The 26765-nt window shown below is 41.4% G+C and overlaps 1 protein-coding gene across 1 annotated transcript in view; it reads right to left on the reverse strand.

Annotated features, from left to right (window-relative positions):
* The window catches only part of rb1 (retinoblastoma 1), a 248621-nt gene that overhangs the window by 131564 nt on the left and 90292 nt on the right, over positions 1-26765 (reverse strand). The window contains exon 17 of the mRNA XM_078232189.1: positions 22919-23121. Coding sequence (XP_078088315.1) covers positions 22919-23121 — 203 coding nt within the window. The remainder of the gene's footprint in view (positions 1-22918; positions 23122-26765) is intronic.

Below are 26765 nucleotides of genomic sequence, written 5' to 3' on the forward strand. Positions count from 1 at the left end.
TGGGGAGGGCCAGAAAAAAGCCTTGGAGAGCATGAAAGAAGGCGGGGAAAGCATGAAATGGGCAGAGAGTGCAAAAAAGGAGGGGGAGAGAGGGGGGAAAATACCACTGTTGCATTTATAATTCAGCTGCATGCACTTAGTTTCTGAAGCTCTTCTGCTTTGACATATTCTGCTGTGAATTTGTCACAGAACAAGGCCTGGCCATCTAGATTGCTGTGGAGATGCCGGCGTTGGACTGGGATGAACACAGTAAGAAGTCTCACAACACCAGGTTAAAGTCCAACAGGTTTATTTGGTAGCAAATACCATAAGCTTTCGGAGCACTGCTCCTTGAAGGAAAGGAAAAGTGTTAGTTAAGAAAGGTAAGACATTAAAGTGAGGCTCCATGTACTTGTCCAGGTGAACGTAAAAGATCTTTTAGACATGGTGATTTGTCTTGGTGTCTTTTAAACAGCAGCATTAAAACAGATCATATGGTTATTATTACTAGGTTGTTTGTAGGTCTCTGCTGTATGAAATTTGGCTGTTGTGTTTTCTTATGTTACAACAGTAACTGCACTAGTAGTAGTCATATCATATATCACAGCAGTAGACCACTGACTGTAAAGCACTTCAGGTCTCCCAGTGATCATGAAAGGTGCTTTCTAACTGAAAGTTCTTTTCTTCATTATTCATGCTAACCCAAGGGATGGGAAATGACTGATATGTACTGATATTATTCAAGGATTAGGCCAAGAATATTTTGGGCAAGGAATACTTCCTACCACTAGCATAATAATAAAACAATCGATTAATCAGAATGATATTTGAGCCAAAAGAGTTAAATTATAAGGATAGGTTGCAGAAATTTGAATTGAATGTAGAAAGAAATAGTTTTTTTTATAGAATCCCGACAGTGCCGTAGGAGGCCATTTTGGCCCATTGAGTCTGCACCAACCATAATCCCACCCAGGCCCTATCCCTGTAACCCCACATATTTACCCTAGCTAGTCCCCAAGGTTGGGAAACCCACGCAGACACAGGGAGAATGTGCAAACTCCACACAGACAGTGACCCGAGGCTGGATCTGAACCCGGGTCTCTGGCGCTGTGAGGGAGCAGTGCTAACCACTGTGGTGCCATTAGATGATCAACCTCTGTGGTCAACCATTTAAATCAACCACTGTGCCACCATGCCCCATTCAATGATCTAATTAAAGTGCTTAAGATGATAAAATGATTTGATAGTATAGCTAGAAACCATTTCCTCTGCTGGGATAGACCAAAGGTGTCCAAATTAGAATTAGGCCATTCTGGAGCAAAATCAGGAAGCACTTCTTGTCACAATAGGTAGTGATTATCTGGAATAGGCTCCCACCAAAAGCTGTTGAGGCCAACTTGAAAATTTCAAAACAAATAGATTGATTTTCATTAGGTAAGGTTATTAAAGGTTTGTAGAATAAAGGCAAGTAGATGGAATTGATCTAACGAAGAGATGGAACAGGTACAATCAGCTGAATGGCTTACTCCTGTTGCAATGTTCCTACAATACTAATGAATATATTAATATAAAAGCAAAGTACTGCAGATGCTGGAAATCAAATAAAAACAGAAAATGCTGGAAAAACTGAGCAGGTCCAGCAGCATCAGTGGAGAGAAACAGAGTTAATGTTTCAAGGCCATCTGACTCTTCCTCAGGGTCGTCATGGACATGAAACGTCAACTTTGTTTCTCTCTCCATAAATGCTGCCAGACATGCTGAGTTTTTCCAGTAGTTTCTGTTTTATTTCTGATAAATATATTCTTGCGTTTTGGGACTTTCCTTGATGGTGCTAAGCTCTAAAGAATTGGCTGTGTTCATCGATGCCTTGTTGGTGCAACTTCTAAGCAGCTAAACAGGAAGGCGCGGTCACAAGATAAACATAGATAAGGAAGGTAATTCAATCTATTTTATTTCACTCAACTAGAATGATTCTAAAGTCCATCTCTCCCACTACAGTCTCCAATTGCTGGAGTTTTCCTTCATTCAATATCAGGGAGCCCAATCTATATATGGGTCACATTCTGACATTTATTTTATATTAATTTTAACCCATGACTTTTTCTATTACCAATTTATTTTGAAATATTTGTTTAGATGTGCCTTGTTTTTCATTTGAAGTAAAATCTCTCTGCACTTCTCCAAAATCACTTCTCACTTGCCTCCCTTCCAAACTGAAAGCTCATGTTTTCCTTGTAAATGAAGTTTCTGACAACAGGTGATATTCAGGATAGTTGCTTGTTGCTTCCAATGTTTGAATATCTTCCTTCTGCCTCCTTAGCAATCTTAAAAGTGTAGTCTGACCACAGCGCTGTGCAATTTGATTCCTCTGATTTTTATTTGAATGTTTTATATTCACTGAAATTTATTTCAAACACGAGGCAGGAATGGCATATTATTTGTAAAATTCTATCAGCCACACTTTTAGCAACAGATCTATGAGGCTAAAAGACAAGTGAAGCAATGCAGTTAAGATATTGGACATTATTGAAAGCAAGGATTGAAAAGGACCTTTCGATTGCTATAGGAGATTTGATAACAACTGAGCCTTTACAGGGTGCCATTATTCAAACCTCAGCTGGCATGCCACGTCTAGTTTCAGTTATTTAAGGGTTAAAAAGATTCCATTGCCCTTGAGGGATGACAGAGGTGAGCCATAAACGTAATGTCAGGTAAGATAAACTGAAGCTATGAGGAAAGAAAAGCTTCTAAGATTATATACATGAAGGGAGTTTAAAAAAAAAAACTGATTCAAGCAAATAGTTCACAATGGGGAAAGAATGGAAAAAGTCGGTGATCGATACTCTAAAGGCTGTAGGCCCTGACAAATTTCCAGCTGTAATGCTGAAGATCTATGCTCCAGAACAAGCCACACTCCTGGCTAAGCTGTTCCGGTACAACTGCAACACTGGCAATTGCCCAGATAAGTACAGTCCACAAAAAGCAAGGTAGATCCAATCCAACAAATCACATCCTCATCATTCTACTCTATTATCAGCAAAGTGATCATAGAATCATAGAAACCCTACAGTGCAGAAGGAGGCCATTTGGCCCATCGATGGAAGGTGTAGTTGACAGTGTCATCAAGTGGCATTTACACAACAATAACTTGCACACTGCTCAAGGGCAATTAGAGACAGGCAAAGGTTGGCCTAGCTCACATTCCATAAAATATTTTTTTAAAATATCCAGTTGGAACAATGCATTGCTCAAACTGGCTGCTGCATTTGCCTACAATTTGCTTTGTAGGCTTTGAAATGAAGTGACTTCATTTCAAAAGCAAAACTGTGGCTTGTAAAACACAATTAGTATATCCTAAACACAAGCTAATGGTCAGCACTGAGGCTCACGTCAATAATTACAATAATGTTAATAATGGTCACCTAAGAAGTCAACATAGTAAAACCACACCCCCATTAAGGGGTCAACACTTTCAACTTGTCAGACTAGAAAAGGTGACTAGAAAATAATTTTAAAAGTTTAAAGTATTTTTTTAAAAGTTAGAGGATAACAAGTTACAAATTAGAATGATAAAAGTTAGGTAGAACCCTTTTCAATATAAAGAGCAATAAGAGTTGTCAGAATGTTTTCAAGAAGGTAAAGTGGTCAGTGTAAGTAGAGGCAGGGGAACAAGATTAGTTCCTATAGCCCCTTGAGCCTGTTCTGGCATTCAAGAAGGTCACGACTGATCTGCAATCTAAGTTCATTTATCCAACTTTTCCCCATAACCCTTGATATATTTTGTGGACTCGCCAACATTAAGGGCATTTAAATGGTCATTGGATAAACATATGGATGATATTGGAATAGTGTAGGTTAGATGGGCTTTAGATTGGTTTCACAGGTCAGCGCAACATCGAGGGCTGAAGGGCCTGTACTGCGCTGTAATGTTCTATGTTCTATATTTGGTTCACAAAAATTTAGTAGTACTGATCGAGCATCAATTGCCATTTGTGGGAGAGAGTTCCAAGCTTCTAACACCTTTTCAGAAAAAGCTAGCTCAAATGTTTAGGTTAAGCCTCTCAGCTCTGGATTCCCAACCAGTAGAAATAATTTTGATCTGCCCTTTGCCTTCATATCTTGAAAACTTCAATCAAATCACCGTAACCTTTTTAAATCCCAAGGAATATAACCATAGTTTGTTTAATCTCTCATTGTAATTCAACCCTTGGCATCATTCTGGTAAATCTTGCTGCAAGAGTTTATCCTTCTTATGTATGTCGCCCAGTACTCCAGATGTAGTATAAATCTTTTATGTTAACTCATCACAGAAAGTAACGTGTCTTTTTCTTAAAGGGGCACAGACTAATTGGCTAACAAAAAAAAACAAGATTTAAAAGTTAAAATGATATTTCCAGGAGTGATGTTAGGTATTGCCGAACCAGGTGTAGCTCCGCTAAGACTTCTACCCCTTGTATTCTAGTCCTCAAGGTATAAAGTCCAGTATTCCAACATCCTTTTTCTTTATTTTCTGCAGCTACTCATGACATTTTAATGATCCATGCACCTGGACACCAAAGTCTCTTTGGACCATCACTATTTCTGACTTTTCACCATTTAAAAAGTACCCTGTTTACTCCTCTTTAGCAATTTTTAATACATTTGCCTGCATTAAAATTGATTTGCCACAGTAAGAGGCTTAAAACTTTAAATCTTGTTTTGTGATTCTGTTAAATCAGTCACTGGGAGTTCAAATTTCTTTTTCAAGTGTAGATGGAGAAAGTAAGACCACAATGATGATTTTAACCACAATAATGGCAATATTAGCTTTAAAAAGCAATGCGACAGAATTAAGCAAGCTGGGATTTTTAGAAAGAAGTAATTATACACAGATGCCGGCTGCAGAGTTAGTGTGTGTCATGATCTGGTCTGGCAACGGTGACTTGAAGCTTCTGTGTTGAACAAATATGGGGAGTTGTTTAGCTGGGGCTAGACACGATGGCATCGAGGTTTGTGTGTTCTACATGCAGGCTTGGGTCAGTGTTATGGAGTCGTTTACAAGTAATTCCATTGGCTGTTCGAGCAATGTGATCAGTTTCCAGTTACACCATTGGCTGGGTGCCAGAGAACTTTCTGGAAAAGTTGTGCTAAAAGAGATGTTTCAGTCCTTTGTTTCAAGAGATAACTCTAGAGATTAACCGTCGCAAGAAGTGCCCTGAAGAACATCTTCAGAGAAGAACCACAAGGATAGATTCTACATCGGGAACGGTGCTGGCCATTTCGTTCTAAATCGAGTAGTATCTATTTTCAGTTAAAGAATAAGAGTTAATGCTCAGTTAAAGATCTAATGTTCAGTCAAAGTTCAGTAAAAAAGTGTTGCAACTGTTGTAAGTTTGAGTTTGGTACCAAAAGTGTTAAATGAAGATTGTGTGGCCAAATTCCCCCCCAACTCGATTTTCAAGTTTGCTGATGACACTACTGTAGTCGGTCGGATCTCAAACAACGATGAGACTGAATACAGGAACGAGATAGAGAATCTGGTGAATTGGTGAGACAACAATAATCTCTCCCTCAATAAAGCGAAGGAGATAGTCATCGACTTTAGGAAGCGTAGTGGAGGACATGCCCCTGTCTACATCAACGGGGATGAAGTGGAAATGGTCGAGAGCTTCAGGTTTCTAGGTGTCCAGTTCATCAGCAATCTGTTCTGGTCCCACAACACTGACATTATAATTAAGAAAGCCTACCAATGCCTCTACTTTCTCAGGGGGCAAAGAAAATTTGGCATATCCGCTACGACTCTCACCAACTTTTACAGATGCATCATGGAAAGCAATCTTTCTGGATGTATCACAGCTTGGTATGGCTCCTACTCTGACCAAGACCGCAAGAAACTACAAAGGATTGTGAACGTGGCCCAATCCATCATGCAAACCAGCCTCTCATCCATTGACTCTGTCTACACTTACTGCTGTCTCGAAAAAGCAGCCAGCATAATCAAGGACCCCCACACCCCAGACATACTCTCTTCCACCTTCTTCCATCGGGAAAAAGTGTCAAAATTCTGTGGTCACATACCAAGCAACTCAAGAACAACTTCTTCCCTACTACCATCAGACTTTTGAATGGATCTATCTCATATTAAGTTGATCTTTCTCTGCATCCTAGCTATGACTGTAACATTACATTCTGCACCCTCTCCTTCTCCTATATGTACTCTATGAACGGTATGCTTTGTCTGTACAACGTGCAAGAAACAACACTTTTCACTGTATACCAATACATGTGACAATAATAAATCAAATCAAAATTAAAAGGTTAAGAGAATTAAGGGTTGACTCCTGCCCTTGCTTGTCACATTAAACTGGAATGCTTGGAAAGAGTTTGAATTAATAGCCGAATAATAAGTTTTCAATCTCTAAGGATACTTTGCAAATAGTGACATGCTAGCTTGTTTCAGGCAGTAGCTCAGAAATAACAGTATTTTAAGTTTATCTTTGCATCTCTGGCATGTAATGTCTATGTACTAGATGTACCTTTTGTTCACTATATTATTAGATTTCACATGGCTTTGTAATAACACAAGTACTGAGAGATGCAATGCACAATGTACTATTCTGTTAAGATGGAGCTTTTGGCTGGCCCTTTAAAGCTAGAGAATCAAACTGCCATTAATAAGCTTAACCTAAAATCATACAGATCAGAAGGCGTTCAGACACTGCAAGTATTCAAAGGTTTTACTGCATCTGCAACGTGTGCACTGATATCTTACACATATATGAACAGTTTTGGTACACCTGTTAAATTTCAGATGAGTATAATGTAAATTCCCATTCAATATTTTAAAGGAAGTTGTAAAGAAAATGAACAACTTATTTCCAACACTGATCACCCCTGCTTCACAGGAAAAAAACCAGAGGGGGGAAATAATGTTTACAGAAGTTAACATACAATAATCAAACTAACCACATTTTAATTTTGTGGGGTTTTTAAAAATTCATTCATGGGACATGGGCATCGTTGGCTGGCCGGCATTTATTGCCCATCCCTAGTTGCCCTCGAGCAGGTGGTGGTGAGCTGCCTTCTTGAATTGCTGCAGTCCATGTTCTGTGAGTTGACCCACAATGCTGTTAGGGAGGCAATTCCAGGATTTTGACCCAGCGACTGTGAAGGAGCGGCGATATATTTTCAAGTCAGGATGGTGAGTGGCTTTGTGGAAACTTGCAGGTGGTGGTGTTCCCATTTATCTGCTACCCTTGTCCTTCGAGATGGAAGTGGTCGTGGGTTTGGAAGGTGTTGTCTAAGAATCTTTGGTGAATTGCTGCAGTGCATCTTGTAGATAGTACACACTACTGCTACTGAGCGTCAGTGGTGGAAGGAGTGGATGTTTGTAAATGTAGAGCTAATCAAGCGAGCTGCTTTAAGAACATAACTAGGAGCAGAAGTAGGGCCATCTGGCCTCTCGAGCCTGCTCCGCCATTCAATAAGATCATGGCTGATCTTTTCGTAGACTCAGCTCCACTTACCCACCTGCTAACCATAACCCTTAATTCCTTTACTGTTCAAAAATTTATCTATCCTTGCCTTAAAAATATTCAATGAGGAGCCTCAACTGCTTCACTGGGCAGGGAATTCCACAGATTCACAACCCTTTCTGTGAAGAAGTTCCTCCTCAACTCAGTCCTAAATCTGCTTCCCCTTATTTTGAGGTCATGCCCCCTAGTCCTAGTTTCACCTGCCAGTGGAAACAACTTTCTTGCTTCTATCTTATCTATTCCCTTCATAATCTTACATGTTTCTATAAGATCTCCCCTCATTCTTCTGAATTCCATTGAGCATAGCCCCAGTCTATTCAGTCTCTCCTCATAAGCCAACCCTCTCAACTCCGGAATCAACCTAGTGAATCTCCTCTGCATCCCCTCCAGTACTAGTATATCCTTTCTCAAGTAAGGAGACCAAAACTGTACACAGTACTCCAGGTGTGGCCTCACCAGTACCTTATACAGCTGCAACATAACCTCGCCATTTTTAAACTCCATCCCTCTAGCAATGAAGGACAAAATTCCATTTGCCTTCTTAATTACCTGCTGCACCTGCAAACCAACTCCTTGTGATTCTTGCACAAGGACACCCAGGTCCCTTTGCACAGCAGCATGCTGCAATTTTTTAGTATTTAAATAATAGTCCATTTTGCTATTATTCCTACCAAAATGGATGACCTCACATTTACCAACATTGTACTCCATCTGCCAGACCCTCGCCCACTCACTTAGACTATCTATATCCCTTTGCAGACTTTCAGCGTCCTCTGCAAACTTTGCTCTGCCACTCACCTTAGTGTCATCTGCGAATTTTTATACACTACACTTGGTCCCCAACTCCAAATCATCTATGTAAATCGTAAACAATTGCGGTCCCAACACTGATCCCTTAGGTACACCACTAGTCACTGATCGCCAACCAGAAAAACACCCATTTACCCCCACTCTTTGCTTTCTATTAGTTAACCAACCCTCTATCCATGCTAATACATTACCCGTAACACCGTGCACCTTTATCTTATGTAGCAGTCTTTGGTGCGGCACCTTGTCAAATGTCTTCTGGAAATCCAGATACACCACATCCACAGGTTCCCCATTGTCCACTGCACATGTAATGTTCTCAAAGAATTCCACCAAATTAGTCAAACATGACCTTCCTTTCATGATCCTGGATGGTGTCGAGCTTCTTGAGTGTTGTTGCGAGCTGCACCCATCCAGGCAAGTGGGGAGTATTCCATCACACTCCTAACTTGTGCCTTGTTAAAGTGGATAGGCTTTGGTGAGTCAGGAGGTGAGTTACTCGCTGCAGTATTCCTAGCCTCTGACCTGCTCTTATAGTTACTGTGTTTATGTGGTGAGTCTAGTTGAGTTTCTGGTCAATGGTAACCCCAAGGATGTTGACAGTGGGGGATTCAGTGATGATAACACCATTGAATGTCAAGAGGCAGTGGTAAGAGTGTCTCTTATTGGTGATGGTCATTGCTTGGCATTTGAGGCACGCGAATGTTACTTGCCACTTGTCGGTCCAAGCCTGGATATTGTCCAGATCTTGTTGCATTTGAACATGGACTGCTTCAGTATCTGAGGAGTTGCGAATGGTGCTGAACATTGTTCAATCATCGGCGAACATTCCCACTTCTAATCTTATGATGGAAGGAAGGTCATTGATGAAGCAGCTAAAGATTGTTGGGCCTAGGACACTACCCTGAGGGACTTCTGCAGAGATGACCTGGAGCAGAGATGACTGACCCTCCACAACCACAATCATCTTCCTATGTACCAGGTATGACCTCACATTTACCAACATTGTACTCCATCTGCCAGACCCTCGCCCACTCACTTAGACTATCGATATCCCTTTGCAGACTTTCAGCGTCCTCTGCAAACTTTGCTCTGCCACTCATCTTAGTGTCATCTGCGAATTTTTATACACTACACTTGGTCCCCAACTCCAAATCATCTATGTAAATCGTAAACAATTGCGGTCCCAACACTGATCCCTGAGGCACACCACTAGTCACTGATCGCCAACCAGAAAAACACCCATTTACCCCCACTCTTTGCTTTCTATTAGCTAACCAATCCTCTATCTATGCTAATACATTACCCGTAACACCGTGCACCTTTATCTTATGTAGCAGTCTTTGGTGCAGCACCTTGTCAAATGTCTTCTGGAAATCCAGATACACTACATTCACAGGTTCCCCATTGTCCACTGCACATGTAATATCCTCTCATACTCTATAATTGATGTAGCTTTGTTTTGGTTAACTTGTAAGCTGAGTGCTTTGTAATGGTTTGCATGGATTTAAGTTTCAAATGCATTGTACCGAGTTGCCTGAATTATTTCTGTATACACACTTGATATGCATTTCAAATTCTTTGGCAGATTCTTTACAAATCAGTCTGAATTAAATATATTTTATATTTCATTTGGATTCTGGAAGTTTGGCATCTAGATTAGGGGGACTATGTCCAACCAGCGGAGAGTTTGCCCTCTGATACTCATTGATTCCAGTTTCGCTAGAGCTCCTTGATGTCACACTCGGTCGAATGCGGCCTTGATGTCAAGGGCTCTCAGTCTCACCTCACCTTATGCACATCACCATCAATATATTTCAGAAACATACAGTATAAACAGAAAACATCTATATTCTTACAATTCAGCTCAATAACTGCATTCCAAGATCAGGCATCAGCTGCAAGTGGTTCTACTGGTTTATTATTTCCCAACCAGCTATGTGCAAGTTATATCTGTATTCATGTTGTTTTTCAGATTTAGATGAGATAGTCTGGCATCTATGAACCTGTGCCTAAGGTTTATGTTTTTTTAACATTGTTGTTCATTGTCCATTGGCAGGGTTATCTACTTCTAAAAGTTTGTCACTAGGCTGCAGAAAAATAAGTCTGTGGCATCGAGAATGCAGCAGACATCTATAGAATGATAGAATTCCTGCAGTGCAGAAGGAGGCCATTCAGCCCATCGGGTCTACGCCGACCACAATCCCACCCAGGCCCTATCCCCTTGACCCCATGTATTTACTCTGCTAGTCCCCCTAATCCAGATGCCAAACTTCCAGAATCCAAATGAAATATAAAATTGTATTTAATTCAGACTGATTTGTAAAGAATCTGCCAAAGAATTTGAAATGCATATCAAGTGTGTATACAGAAATAATTCAGGCAACTCAGTACAATGTATTTGAAACTTAAATCCATGCAAACCATTACAAAGCACTCAGCTTACAAGTTAACCAAAACAAAGCTACATCAATTATAGAGTATGAGAGGGTATTTATATTTTTATTAAAAAATTAAGGGGAAGAAGAAACATTTACATAAATATCCATTTGATAAATTTGAAAGGACTGGAAGAATTTGACATCTGAAGCCATAACAAATATATTCACTGAAAATAAAAAATGCTACTGAAGTAATTGAGGGATGTGGCCTGGAAATAAAAATGAAATGAATGGAGAATTTTAAGTCCCTCTCTTCCCCATTTCTATAATTACTCAAATTGCTTTTGCCCTCTGAAGGGTCAGTGCAATCATGTCCACAAATTTACCTTTGACTGCACTGTGGTTAGTTTTTTAAAATTCATTTACAGGATGTGGTTGTTACTGGCTAGGCCAGCATTTATCGCCCATCCCTAATTGCCCCAGAGAAGATGGTGGTGAGTTCCCTTCTTGAACCACTGCTGTCCATGTGGTGTTGGTACACACAAACTGCTGTTATGGAGAAAGTTCCAGGATTTTGACCCAGTGACAATGAAGGAATGGCGACAGAAATGAGAAGGAATTTCCACTTGGATGGTAGTAAATCCATGGAATTCCTTACTGCAGAGGGTTGTAGCAGCTTGGTCTTTTATTATGATCAAGGCTAAGATAGATATATTTTAAATCAGTAAGAGACGTTGCGAGTTTGGAAGATGTTGCTGAAGGAGCCTTAGTGAGTTTCTACAGTGCATTTTATAGATGGTACACATTTCTGCTACTGTTCGTTGATGTAGGAGAGTGGATGATTACAGAAGGGCAGCTCGTCAAGCTTCTCTTTCATGGTGTCAAGTTTCTTGAGTGTTGTTGGAGTTGCACTCATCCAGGCAAATGAAGAGTATTCCACCACACTCTCGACTTGTGCTTATAGATGGTGGACAGGCTTTGGGGAGTTTAGAGGTAAGAGATACTTGCCACAAGATTCCCAGCCTCTGACCTGTTCTTGTAGCCATGTTCATGGTCCAGTTCAGTTTCTGGTCAATAATAAACCTTAGGAAGTTGATGGTGGGGGATTTAGCAATGGTAATGCCATTGAATGTCAAGGTGCAATGGTTAGATACTCTGTTGGAGATGGGCATTGCCTGGCAATTGTGTGGCACAAATGTTACTTGCCATTTGTCAGCCCAAGCCTAGACTTCGTTTGTCTTGCTGCAATTGGACTTGACTACTCGTGATGCGACAATATTGAAGAACAATGTCAGGTAGAAACAAAGCCGAGGTTCATTTCCTGCCATCACTTCAATTTGCTGATGTGACTGGTTAAAGGTAAAGTCACCATAGTCCCAGGTGACCATAGGCTGCCCCCCCTTTAAGGAAGAGAGCCGACTGGTGGCGATTTAACCGGAGGATCCCATGCCTCAGGAAAAGGACAAGGTTCAGAAGGTGGATATTCATGAATAATCTCAGCCGGTACAGGAATTGAACCAACTCTGTTGGTGTTGCTCTATATCATGAACCAGTTGTCCAGGCAACCGATTCCTGACTATTGACCAATATAATGACTCATCAGGAAGCTGCGTGTGAAATGTTGCTTCGGTCAGCATTCAAACCATACAGCCCATGCTGCAGCTCCTTATCCTGTTTTGGTACAAAGCCACTCAAGCACAGTAGCTCTTTTTAAAAAAAAATTAAGAGTATCTTGCCAAGTTTGCATGGTAATAAACTGAAATAACATCTGAAACTATAAATGGTGTATTTCAATGAAGATCAGTGAAAAACAAAAGGACCTACGAGGACAGGAAAGGTCAAGTAGGAATTTTAAGTTATCACTGTTTGAATGCAAACTCCAACATTGTCAGGAAGTCTGTACAATAAGGGAAAAGACTGATAAGATTTAAAAATAGGATGACCGTTACTTGTTTTGTAGATACAGACTATTATGAATAGTGTGTACTCCACAATCAAAATAACAATTGCAAGTATTTCAGTTCCTTCATTACCTCAATGGATAAACGCACAGTGAAAACTCCTGATTTTTGACATGGAATCTTTGCTGGAATACAGCAGTATATAATGACCATCAATATCCTTCAGCTAAAGTTTTCTGCTCCTGCATACTGAAAGATGGAAAGATGCTGAATCTGTAGTAGGATGGTTCGACTCTGACATTCTCCACAGAAAAATAGGTTCACACATAATATGTTGGTTACGTGGATTAGACATGGTAAATGCGACATGGGCAGGTTAGGTTTTGTTTCCACGTAATAATCAATTGGTTGAGGGCTGCTGACACCCATGGAAACATATTCCAGGACTTCCACATCCTTGGGAAGCATGTAAAAGAAAGACAGATTTTCCCCATTTCATAATTGTACTAGAAACCAGAAAAGGGTGAAGTTGGGAATCTTGTGAATCATATTCTCAAATCAGAAATTTTGAGGTTTCGGTATGAACTTTTTCTTGACTGAACTCTTGTATGAACTCTTCCTGATTGTGTATAAAGACAAGAAAAGAATTCCAACTTTGTTGGACTTCCTGTTGGCTGATCACAAAGTAGCAGTCACAATCGTGATTAAAAGAGTGATTCCATATAGTTCCTTTTTTATTCATTTACAGGATGTGGGCATCACTGGCAAGGCCAGCATTAATTGCCTATCCCTAGTTGGCCCTTGAGAAGATGGTAGTGAGCTGTCTTCTTGAATCACTGCAGTCCTTAAGTGTAGCTACACTCACTGTGCTGTTAGGGGGGAATTCCAGAAATCTGACCCAGCGACAGTTAATGAACAGCGATATATTTCCAAGTCAGGATGGTGAGTGACTTGGAGGGGAACCTCTATGTGGTGGTGTTCCCAGCTATCCGCTGCTCTTGTCCTTCTATTTGGTAATGGTCGTGGATTTGGAAGGTGCTGAGAGTTCCTGCAAGCGCATCTTGTAGATGGTACACATGACTACCGCTGTTAGTCGGTGGTAGAGGGATTGAATGTTTGTGGAAGGGGTAGCAATCAAGCAAGCTGCTTCGTCCTGGATAGTATCGAGCTTCTTGAGTGTTGTTGGAGCTACACTCATCAAGGCAAGTAGAGGATATTCCATTACACTTGTGCCTTGCAGATAGTGGACAGGCTTTTTTTGGGGGGGAGGTTGGGAGGGGGGGTGGTGTCAATGGTAACCCCAGGATGTTGACAGTGGGGGATTCAGCGATGGCAATGCCATTACCTATCAAGGAACGATAGGATCCTCTCTTATTGGAGATGGTCATTGCCTGGCACTTGTGTGGCGTAAATTTTACTTGGCACTTGTCAGCCCAAGCCTATATATTGTCCAGATCTTGCTGCATTTGGACACAAGCTGCTTTGGTATCTAAGGTGTTGTGACCGATGCTGCACAAACATCCCCACTTCTGACTTTATGATGCAAGGAAAGTCATTGATGAAGCAGCTGAAGATGGTTGGACCTTGGACACTATCCTGAAGAATGCCTGCAGTGATGTCCTGGAACAGAGATGATTGACCTCCAACCATCACACTTCGTGCCAGGTATGACTCCAACCAGTGGAGAGTACCCACCCCCGATTCCCATTGACTCCAGTTTTGTTAGGGCTCGTTGATGCCTTAGTTAAATGCTGCTGCCTTGATGTCAAGGGTAGACACTCTCACCTCACCTCTGACATTCAGCTCTTTTGTCCATTTTTGAGCCAGGACTGTACCGAAGTCAGGAGCTGAGTGACCCTGGCGGAACCCAAACTGAGTGTCCTCGAGCAGATGATGGCTAAGGAGGTGGCACTTGACTGCATTATTGATGACCCATTCCATCACTCTGCTCACGATTGAGAGTAGACTGATGGGGCAGTGACAGTAATTGGCCGGGTTGGATTTGTCCTGTTTCTTGTATACAGGACATACCAGGGCAAATTTTCCATGCTGCCGGAGAGATGCCAATGTTGGAGCTGAACTAGAACAGTTTGGTTAGGTGCACGGCAGGTTCTGGAGCACAAGTCTTCAGGACTATTGCCGGAATATCGTCGGGGCCTATAGCCTTCGCAATATCCAGCGACTTGAGTCATTTCCTGATATCATGTGGAGTAAATTGAATTGACTGAAGACTGACATCTGAGACACAGGGGACCCGATCTCCAGAGCAGGCAGGGATGGATCATCCACTTGGCACTTCTGGCTGGAGATTGTTGTGAGCGCTTCATCCTTACCTTTTGCAAAGATGTGCTGGGTTCCTTCATCATTGAGGATGGGGATAGTTGTGAAAGCTCCTCTTCTAGTGAGTTAATTGTCCACTACCATTCACAGCTGGATGAGGCAGGACTGCAGGGATTTGATCAGTTCTTGTGGAATCACGTAGCTCTATTACTTGCTGCTTATGCTTATTCAAGTTGTCCTGTGTTGTAGCTTCACCAGGTTGACCCCTCATTTTTAGATATGCTTGGCATTGCTCCTGGCATACCCTTCTGCACTCTTCATTGAACCAGGTTTGGTGGTAATGGCAAAGTGGGGGATATGCCGAGGCCTCCACAGAACAGATTAAAAATAAAGTTTTGCAAGTATGAGAAAATACCTGAGAATCAGAACAATTTGCTTTATGAACAGCTAACAGATAGTAATGGTTTGTTTAATAAAGAAAGAATTGTAAAAGTGGATTGTTTAAAGAGCTTGGAAATATTGGGTTGCATTACTAAAATGAAATTTGAATAATGGCCCAAATTTTGCCATTGTAATCATGGCAAAATTATTGGCATTTGCCATCATTACAGCAACTCTGGTATCTGTGCTTGTATAGTTCAAAAAAAGGAAATGCAGAAGCTGCTACCAGTGATTCCCTGTCCTTTCACCATGTGTGCTGAAGTCCTCCCTGATAAATCAATTGGAAATCACTGAATTGACATTACTCATCATGTTCTATTCTTGCTGCAAAAATTCTTGAAAAATTGTCCTGTTGAAAGAAGGTGAATGATAAAACCTGCTCATTACTTGGTGGTTTATTGTCTGGAAGAATTCTTTGATGTGATTGTTTGCTTAGTGTTCTTCATGACAACACTGCTGCAGGAAGTCAAAGACCTCTTATAGCCACCAGAATGAAATTCACTCTAAGAAAAGCAAAATCCATGTCACAAAGCTTGCTAGATCTTTATGGGCAGCTTTTGTGAAGGCTAGCAGCGAGTGCAATTACTTCACTGCTGACTGCAAAATCCAGGCCATGAAGTTTCAAAATATTAGCACAAATTATACGTTGCAATCACATATACATTTTGAAGTCACAATACAATTCTGATGCATTATCGCCAATGAAACAACTGACAACATGCTCTTAACAACAGAAGTATCGCTTCCTCACTCTTAAAGACTGACATTCCATCTGTCTCTAACAAGCCAATGAACTTCAAAGTTTTAGAACATCATCTGCTACCTATTCAAAATGATTTGTTTTACGATGAACTAGAAACCTGTTTGAGGCAACTTGGTGATATTTGGAGATGGAATTTTTGTCTTTACATTTTACATTCAGATTCAGATCCCTAGATTCATCAAACACTTTCCGCACCCAACCAGTTCTTGGAGAAACAATCATTTGCAGTTTTGAAATATATAAAATTAGTTTTTAATTTTTATAAGGAATCCAGGGACAGCCGCTGCCAATGAGAGTGCTAAAGCTAATGGGTTCGTCCTCAATTGGAGCATCCCATTCAGTTCTGGACACCACACTTTAGGAAAGACATAGAAGCATTACAGTGGGTGCAAAGAAATTCTCAAGATTGAAGTTCCTGATCTCCAGAACTATTTATGTAGATGGACTGCAGAAACTGGGACTCTCCTCCTTGGAGAAAAGAGGATTGAGAGGAGATTCAGTAAAGGTATTCAAAATTATGAGAGGTCTAGATGGAGTAGATAGGAAAGCATTGTTCCTATTGGCGGAAGGCTTGAGAAAAAGACACCAATTTAAGGTAACTGGCAAAAGAAATAATGGTGACATGGGGGAAATGCTTTTTGCACGAGAGTGGTTAGGTTTTGGAATGCACTGCCCAAAGATCGTGTTGGAGGTAGATCCAATGTGGCTTTTAGAAGAGAATTGGATCAGTACCTGAAAAGGAAAAATTTGCAGAGCTACGGGGAAAAGATGGGAGAGTGGCACGAGGTGAATTGCTGTTGCAGAGAGCCAACATGGACAACACTACCTAAATGGTCTTCAATGTGGCAGCCCTTTATGATTCAACAAACCAACTTTTTTTTAAATACACGGATTATTTTTATGTGAAAACTAGGTTTTTAAAGTTTATTTTTTAGTGTCACAATTTGGCTTACAGTAACACTGCAATGAAGTTACTGTGAAAATCCCCTAGTTGCCACACTCCAGCGCCTGCTTGGGTACAAAGGGAGAATTTAGCATGGCCAATGCACCTAACCAATGCACAGGCAATTTTATGTACTTGGATACTCGCCATAATACAAGAGCCCTTAACTTCCATTTCTTTACTTTCAGCTGACAGGCTGACAACTGTAGTGCTCCCAAGTTCCACTAGAGATAATGTGGAAATTTGCCCTGAAGGCTCAGTTGGTAAAGGCAGCATGGAGTTGAGTCACACAGACCTTGGAGGCTCACATTAGATTCTAAATCCATGTTGAGTTAATGATAGTTGAGGTCATACAAATGAATTCAGCATCCTTGGATTACAGAAAATTAGCTAGTGCTCCCATTCCCAATTGTTATCCAATGTCGATTTACTGATCTGCTTAATTTTCAAAATTTGAATAGTCTGCCAATAATCAACGCTGTGACATTGAGAAATGACATATGATAAATGACTGTGTACATCTGTGGAGAACAGATCACTTTGAATCTATATATATCACAAAGGTTTTCACCACTGATGGGTTTCACTATATTTTCATCTGTTAAAAGTGAAGTTTAATGTTTATTTATTAGTCACAAGTAAGGCTTACATTAACACTGCAATGAAGTTACTGCCAAATTCCCCTAGTTGCCACACTTTGGATCTGTTCGGGTCAATGCACCTAACCAGCACTACTTTCAGACTGTGGGAGGAAACTGGAGCACCCAGGGGAAACCCACGCAGATATGGGGAGAACGTGCAAACTCCACACAGATAGTGATCCAAGCTGGGAATCGAACCCGGATCCCTCACTGTGAGGCAGCAGTGCTAACCACTGTGAGACTGTACCGCCCACCTTTTTTTTGTTTTAGTCCAACTGATAAGAGATTAATTGCTAGTAACCAACAACTCTATTAGCAATTCCTATGTTTCTACCAGACTTTGGACACAAAAGGCCACCACCTAAGTAATATCGGATAGGTGGTTGGAAATGGGGTAGAATTGAAAGAGAAAGGTTGGTAACCTTGTAGGTAAGAATCAGTGCCATCAGGAGATCTTCATTTTGCCTTAGTAGTTCTTTTAACTAGATGAATCAAAAAGTAATCCTATGCTCTTCAACAATCTTCTCATTTAGTTCTGTGAGAATACAACATAATGGTAACAACTCCAAGATCTGCCCAGAGCTTGGCTACCAGCACTTGTCTTATTTTCTAATGCACAAGTCAGGCCCCTGCGGGCATGATTGTCTCCTGAACTGATGACACAAAAATAGGTCAGAAAATAAGTTGTCAAGGGAGCATAAAGAATGTACAAAGGGATTTAGATAAGTTTGGCACATGAAGTATAATGTGGGAAAATAAACTTCTCCAAGTTGGCATGAGAATAGACAAGTAGTATATTATTTGATTGGAGAGGGATTAAAGAACGTTGTGGTACACAGCAATCTGGTTGTCATGGTGCATGAATCACAAAATATTAGCATGCAGGTACAAGTGATTAGGAAGGCAAACAGAATGTTGGCATTTATTGCAAGGGAAATACAGTATAAAATAGGGAACCTACAGTTGTGCATGGCTTTAGTCACACCAGGAGTACTGCGTACAGTTTTTTTCTCCTTGCTTAAGGAAGAATATAATTGCACTAGAAATTATTCAGAGCAAGTTCCCTGGCTGAAGGAGTTCGCTTATAAGGAATGGTTAAGCAGATTAGGCCAAGACCCATTTTAGAAGCTGAGAGGATGTTTCCCCTTGTACGGCAGTCTGGGGCCAGGGCACACCATTCAGAAATTTAGACTCCGATGAGGAGAATTTTTTTTCACTCAAAGGCTCTATGGAATTCTATTCGTCAGAGAGCGACAAAGGCTGGGTTATTGATTATATTCAAGTCTGAGCTAAGTAGATTTAATTTGATTTATTATTGTCACATGTATTAACATACAGTGAAAAGTATTGTTTCTTGCGCGCTATACAGACAAAACATGCCGTTCATAGAGAAGGAAAGGAGAGAGTGCAGAATGTAGTGTTACAGTCATAGCTAGGGTGCAGAGAAAGATCAACTTAATGCCAGGTAAGTCCATTCAAAAGTCTGACAACAGCAGGGAAGAAGCTGTTCTTGAGTCAGTTGGTACATGACCTCAGACTTTTGTATCTTTTTCCCGACAGAAGAAGGTGGAAGAGAGAATGTCCGGGGTGTGTGGCTGCTTTGCCGAGGCAGTGGGAAGTGTAGACAGAGTCAATGGATGGAAGGCTGGTTTGCGTGATGGATTGGGCTATAGTCACGACCTTTTATAGTTCCTTGCAGTCTTGGGCAGAGCAGGAGCCATACCAAGCTGTGATACAACCAAAAAGAATGCTTTCTATGGTGCATCTGTAAATGTTGGTGAGAGTCGTAGCTGCTATGCCAAATCTCCTTAGTCTTCTGAGAAAGTAGAGGCGTTGTGGGCTTCCTTAACTATAGTGTCAGCATGGGGTGACCAGGACAGGTTGTTGGTGATCTGGTCACCTAAAAACTTGAAGCTCTCGACCCTTGCTACTTCGTCTCCGATGATGTAGACAGGGGCATGTTCCCCTTTACGCTTCCCGAAATTGATGACAATCTCCTTCGTTTTGTTGACATTGAGGGAGAGATTATTGTTGCCACACCAGTTCACCAGATTCTCTATCTCATTCCTGTATTCTGTCTCATCATTGTTTGAGATCCGACCCACTACAGTATTGTCAGCAAACTTGAAAATCGAATTGGAGGGGAATTTGGCCACACACACATAGGCATATAAGGAGTATAGTAGGGGGCTGAGGACACAGCCTTGTGGGGCACCGTGTTGAGAATGATCGTGGAGGAGGTGTTGTTGCCTATCCTTACTGACTGTGGTCTGTGAGTTAGGAAGTTCAGGATCCAGTCGCAGAGGGACGTGCCAAGACCCAGGCCACAGAGTTTGGAGATGAGTTTCGTGGAAATAATGGTGTTGAAGGCTGAGCTGTAGTCAATAAATAGGAGTCTGACATATGGGTCTTTGTTATCTAGGTGTTCCAGGATTGAGTGCAGGGCCAGGGAGATGGCGTCTGCTGTGGACCGGTTGCGGAGGTAGGCAAACTGTAGTGGATCCAGGAAGTCCAGGAGCTGGAATTGATTCGTGCCATGACTAGCCTTTTGAAGCACTTCATAATGATGGCTGTCAGAGCCACCGGCTGATAGTCATTAAGGCGCGCTGCTTGGTTTTTCTTAGGTACTGGGATGATGGTCGTCTTCTTGAAGCAGATAAGGACCTCAGATTGTTGTAAAGAGAGGTTGAAGATGTCTGTGAATACCCCCGCCAGTTGATCCGCGCAGGGTCGGAGTGCTCGTCTGGGTACCTCATCCGGGTCAGTCGCTTTCCGTGGGTTGACCTTTGAGAAAGCTGCTCTGACATCTGCAATGGTGACCCCAGATACAGGTTCATCCAAGGCTTCCAGGGTGGAGGGCATGCTCTCGCTGACCTCTTGCTCAAAACGGGCATAGAATGCATTAAGCTCATCAGGGAGGGATACGTTGGAGCCAGCGATTTTACATGCCTTCATCTTGTAGCCTGTTACATCTTGCAGACCTTGCCATAGGCTGGGACTCTAGCTTGGTCCGGTACTGTCTTTTGGCACCTTTGATGGATCTCCTTAGATCATATCTGGCTTTCTTGTATAGTCATGATGTGGAGATGCTGGCGGTTGGACTGGGGTTCTTACTTTCTTGTACAGGTCAGTGTTGCCTGACTTGAATGCCTCATTCAAATGTCGCCTGACTTGAATGCCTTTTGGTCAATAAGGATGTCACGGGTTACAGAGAGCTGACAGGAAAAAGTGGTTTTGATGCAACAATAGAACAGCTATGATCCTATTGAGTGGTGCGGCAGGATTTAGGGGCCAAGTGGCCTACTCCTGCTGTTAATTCTTGTGCTCGTGTCGGAGGTCTGTACTCACACACAGGCAGAAGCCTAAATTTTGCCAGCTTTGCCTATGTTCTAATGAATATCATGAATGTACCAGTAGATTAAAAGTCCACCAGCATTTCCAAAGGTATTTCACAGGATGTAAATCTCAATAACAAGATTAGTAGTGTAGACAGACCAGAAGAATACACTGTTCTACTAATTGGAAACACTTCAATCGACAATTGCACCATCCAGGGAAGACATACATATGCTAATCTTTTAGAATACAGAAGCTGAGGGGACAGACACAGAAAAAAAACAAAGGGAAACAATAGTATAATTGACAACCATTTTGTCGAAGCAAAGGAGGCGAAGGGCAGGTTTCCATCAAGCAGTCCAAGAGGCAGGTTTCCATGTAGCAGCCTGTAGGCCAGTTCTAGCTAGCAGACCACAAGCAAGAATGAAGGAACCTTCATGGAAACAGTTAAAACCACAGCTGAACCAAGGAGAGATGTTCCCCAGAATAACTCAATTGTATAGTGTGGTGACAATAAGCTGGTCTTTATTTAAAGATCTATTGTATTGGATGTTGTATGGGAAGAAGGGAGTCCTGAAGGAGTTCAGATCTCATAAATGTACTTTGGATCAAAAGGGTAATTTCTACTTAAACTGTGTGGGTGTGGTTAGTAGTTCTTGCCTAACTGTCTGAGGTCATTATAGTCCTGCTCATGTATGTCTTTTCTGTTTTCGATGTACCACTGTAGTTGGTCGAATCTCAAACAATGATGAGACAGAGTACAGGAATGAGATAGAGAATCTGGTGAACTGGTGCGATGACAATAATCACTCCCTCAATGTCAACAAAATGAAAGAGATAATCATCGACTTCAGGAAGTGTAGTGGAGAACATGCGATGGGAAAAAGATACAAGAGTCTGAGGTCACGTACCAACCGACTCAGGAACAGCTTCTTCCCTGCTGCCATCAGACCTTTGAATGGACTTAGCTTGCACTAAGTTGATCTTTCTCTACATCCTAGCTATGACCGTAACCCTACATTCTGCACACTCTCCTTTCCTTCCCTATGAACGGTATGCTTTGTCCGCATAGCACACAAGAAACAATACTTTTCACTGTATACCAATACATGTGACAATAATAAATCAAATCAATATCTTCATTGTCTTTAATAAGTGTTATACTATTACTTGGCTGGTTACTGTTCTTAGTGGGTGTTGCATGTAGATCCTCACACCATTCCGGTAAACAAAACTATACACCACGAACTGCTGTCTCAGGTTGGGACATGCTTGCAAATAATATCAGCCGGGTTCATAACATAAACTATAGGCACATGATGTACCCCTGCAGGGAACCCACCAGCTCAGTGATTCAAAAAAATCTTGGGTGGATTTTTAGTCTATTTTATTTCAGAGACTCAAACATAGTGGTGTGGTTCTGTGGGACAAACACCAGGCTTCCCAAAAACAAAAAACATACTTTGATTGTACTAACCAATTCAGAATCTGTCCACTTTGAGTATTATTTTTCCCAAAGCAATGGCCTGCCTCCTAGTATCTAATTGCACGTTGTAGTATGTTTTAACGTACAGTATCAAACTCAGCATAGCCCTCACCATTAAGTCCCTTCAAGACCAAGGTATAGTTTGCATTCAACAACCATCAATTTCATAGTTGGCATCCTCTCATGTTTATTAGTTCTTGGCTCCTAATTGTAGCGATAATCTGTGAAACCCATTTTAAATCCATTTTCCCTTAGAGCTCTTAATCTTGCACAGAAAAATATTTTAAACATATCACAAATGATATATTTGGAATGCAGCACTTTTAAATCTTTACCTTTAAAGCAGCAATTAGTTATTTCCAACTTCCAAACAGCAAAGACACCACTCAATTTAAACTTGTGGGTAATCATCCTCAACTGCAAGTGGAAAAGAAAATATTACTCACCGTCTGCCAAGCTATACACTCCATGATCCTATGTTCACACCTTTCCATGTGCTTGATCATCTCTCTTGTTAGATTTGGTTCTGCTTTAATAAAACTCTCGATAACCTTATAAAACTCATAAGCCTTTATATCAAACACACGAAGGATCCAGGGGAAGGAGAGGTCAGTTTCTGTTTGAATGTCACTCGTCAACGTTATGTTCCCTAAGAACAAAATTAGAGAGAGAGAGAGAAAGTTCTATATCCAATAACACTGTCAAAATACAAACATATATTAAATATTTAAACTGACATTATTCACATTTGGTATGGTCTTCATTCTTTATTGTAATTTAACAATCATATAAAGTGAATTGATCATCAGCCGAACTGAGGGGAACGGAAGATTACTAGGACACGGATACTTTACCAGTCACTTGGAAATGTGGAATGTCCCTAAATCTTGTCAAATAGAAGATCTTGTAGGCACAGGGAGGAGAGACCTTTGTTGAATTGCATTCAAGGAATAGTACTTAAAAATAATCCAACATTATTCCTCAATTATTGAACTTCTCCATGCACACAAAATATTCCAAGGTAATTTATGAAATAGAAATTAGAAGATCCACTACCTAACTTGGGTCAGTTCAGCACCAAAGAAATCCCCATCTTGAACATCAAGATATAATGCTGTACAAAAACATGCGCATCACTCTATATAGATGCCTTAAACATATAGTGAAGAGCCTCCTCAGTATATTAGCTTGAGGTAATTGTAACATGAATAGTTGTGATATTTCCCTACTTGGTGGATCTCAGCCAGTTAAATAATGATTACTATTTAATTTCTTGTTATTAAACATAACAAAGAAACATCACAGTTCACTGTGTATAGGAAGGGTTTCCACAATATCGCCAGAAAGTGCTCAGTGGAGGGTAGCACATATGACACAGATTCCCAGAAGAAAATCAAATCCAACAAGACCTGTAATATTTCCATCAGATAGGGAAATATCACAACTATTCCATATATTACTTTGGAATACTTTATATGAATGCAGAAATTCAATAAATGAGGAGTAATGTTGAATTATCTTTAAGTACTATTCCTTGAATGCAATTCAATAAAGGTCTCTCCTCTCTGTGCCTACAAGGTCTTCTACTTGACAAGATGTAGGGAATTTCACATTTCCATATTAGGAGCTCCCTCTTTGATGCCAAATACAGCATGAATCCAAGACCATGAAACTCAGTGACTCTGCAAGTAATAATGCAAGGATGTTCAACAACTGGTCTACAAAATCCCCAGTGTGACCCCCTAAAGGCAGTTTTCAAAATACCAGCAAGTTCAGTGGAAGATTCTGAACAGAATTGCTTGGAGGAGCAGCAACAGTGGCAGTTGCAAGTGGTCTCTAGAGAGGGATTCGGAAGGGGGTTGTGGGAGAGAGGGAGAGAGAGCGAGGAAGAAACAAAAAGAGACAGAAAGCAAGATGCTGTGTTGTGCCTTGCCATGTAATGCAGAGCCATGTAGGGGAGGGACAGACTTGCTCCATGCCTGGGAAAGACTCAGGAAAGACTCACACCATGCTGGGCTGGGTGCGAGAGACTCATACCATGCTGGGCTGGGTGCGAGAGACTCATACCATGCTGGGCTGGGGTGGGGGAGTGGATATTCACTGCTGGGCCAGAAAAGGCTTGATGTGATGGTCTGGGCTGAGCGGGGTGCAGGAAGAAGATAAAAAGGCTTGCTGCCCAGGGTATGTGACAGTGTGAACGAGGGTGGGAGAACAAGGGAGTGTGAACGAAAGTAGTTTCCTATCTTCATATCTCAACTTTATTTTGAAACTCAAGTTTCATGTTATGCCAAACTTCCTCTTTCTGAAATATGCAAACATGCCCCCACAAGTGAAAAGATTGGACAAGCCTGCAATAATGCAATTGTTTTCAGTGTAAACAACTTTAAAAGACAAAACTATGAAATTTAACGTGTCAACGTTGGCTCATTGGCAGTATTCTTGCTTCGGAGCCATCATAAGTTGGAGCAGCAGTAAACCACACACCTCTTGAGCCTGCTCTGCCATGCAACATGATCATGGATAAACTTCTGCCTCAATTCTATTTTCCTGCCCATTCTCCATATCCTGATTCCGAGGCGTCAAAGGTTTATCTATCAGCCTTAATATGCTCAGTACCCAGAACTAGCTAGGCCAGCATTTATTGCCCATCCCTAACTGCCCTCGAGAAAGTGGTGGTGAGCTGCCTTCTTGAAGCACTGCAATCCATGCGGCCTAGGTTGACCCACAGTGCCATTAGGGAGGGAGTTCCCGGATTTCGACCCAGCAACAGTAAAGGAATGGCAATAAGTTCCAAGTCAGGATGGTGCATGATTTGGAGGAGAATTTCCGCAGTTGCTTCCATCCATTTGCTGCCCTTGTGCTACCAGATGGCAGTGGCTTTGGGTTTGGAAGGTCCTGTCTAAGAAGCCGTGGTGAGTTCCACCAGCACACCTTGTAGATTGGACACATTGCTGTCACTGTGCATCGGTGGAGGAGGGAGTGAATGTGGAAGGAATGCTAATCAAATGGGCTGCTTTGTCTTAGATGGTGTTGAGTTCTTTGATTATTGTTAAGAGATGCCCTCATCCAAGCAAGTGGAGAGTATTTCATCACACTCCTGACTTGTGCCTTGTAGATGATAGACAGGCTTTGGGGAGTCAAGAGATGAGTTACTCATCACAGGATTTCTAGCCTCTGGCCTGCTCTTGTAGCCACATTATTTATATGGCTGGTCCAGTTGAGTTTCTGGTCAATGGTAATATGGTAAAATGGTCCATGCAATTTAGGTATACCCACAGTGTTAGGGAAGCAGGTTCCTGGGTTTTGACCCAACAACAGTGAAGGGAATTTAGATCCAAGTTACTCAATCGCATCATAGGGCCTCGTAGCCCAGGAAGCAAGTTAGTGAACTTTTGTTGCACCATCTTGAAGACAAGAATGTTCTTCCTTAGGTATGGAGATCAAAACTGAGCACAGTGCTATAGATATGGTCTCAGCAAAGCCCATTACAACTGTGGCAAGGTTTTCTTAGTATTGTACTTGCAATGAAGGCCAGCATGTTATTTGCCTTCTTAATTGCTGCTGTACCTACATGCTAATGTTGTCTTCTCCTTGCACGAGTACATCCAAGTCCCTCTAAACATCAGCCTTTAGCAGTTCATTTAAAAACATTCCAATTTTCTCAGAAGACTAAGGAAATTTGGCATGTCAGCTACGACTCTCACCAACTTTTACAGATGCACCATAGAAAGCATTATTTCTGTTGTATCACGGCTTGGGATGGCTCCTGCTCTGCCCAAGACTGCAAGGAACTACAAAAGGTCGTGAATGTAGCCCAATCCGTCACGCAAACCAGCCTCCTATTTATTGACTCTGTCTACATTTCCCGCTGCCTCGGCAAAGCAGCCAGAATAATTAAGGACCCCACGCACCCCGGACATTCTCCCTTCCACCTTCTTCTGTCGGGAAAAAGATACAAAAGTCCGACTCAAGAATAGCTTCTTCCCTGCTGCTATTAGACTTTTGAATGAACTTACCTGGCATTAAGTTGATCTTTCTCTACATCCTAGCTATGACTGTAACACTACATTCTGCACTCTCTCCTTTCCTTCTCTATGAACGGTATGCTTTGTCTGTATAGTGCGCAAGAAACAATACTTTTCACTGTATGTTAATACATGTGACAATAATAAATCAAATCAAAATCAAATTTTTTATTCTTTCTACCAAAATGAATAACCTCACATTTCCCTGCATTGTACTCCATGTGACACCTTTATGCTCACTCACTTAGCCTCTCTATACCTGTTTGTG

The sequence above is a fragment of the Mustelus asterias genome, chromosome 17, assembly GCF_964213995.1.
Source record: "Mustelus asterias chromosome 17, sMusAst1.hap1.1, whole genome shotgun sequence".
In the NCBI taxonomy this organism is placed as follows: domain Eukaryota; kingdom Metazoa; phylum Chordata; class Chondrichthyes; order Carcharhiniformes; family Triakidae; genus Mustelus; species Mustelus asterias.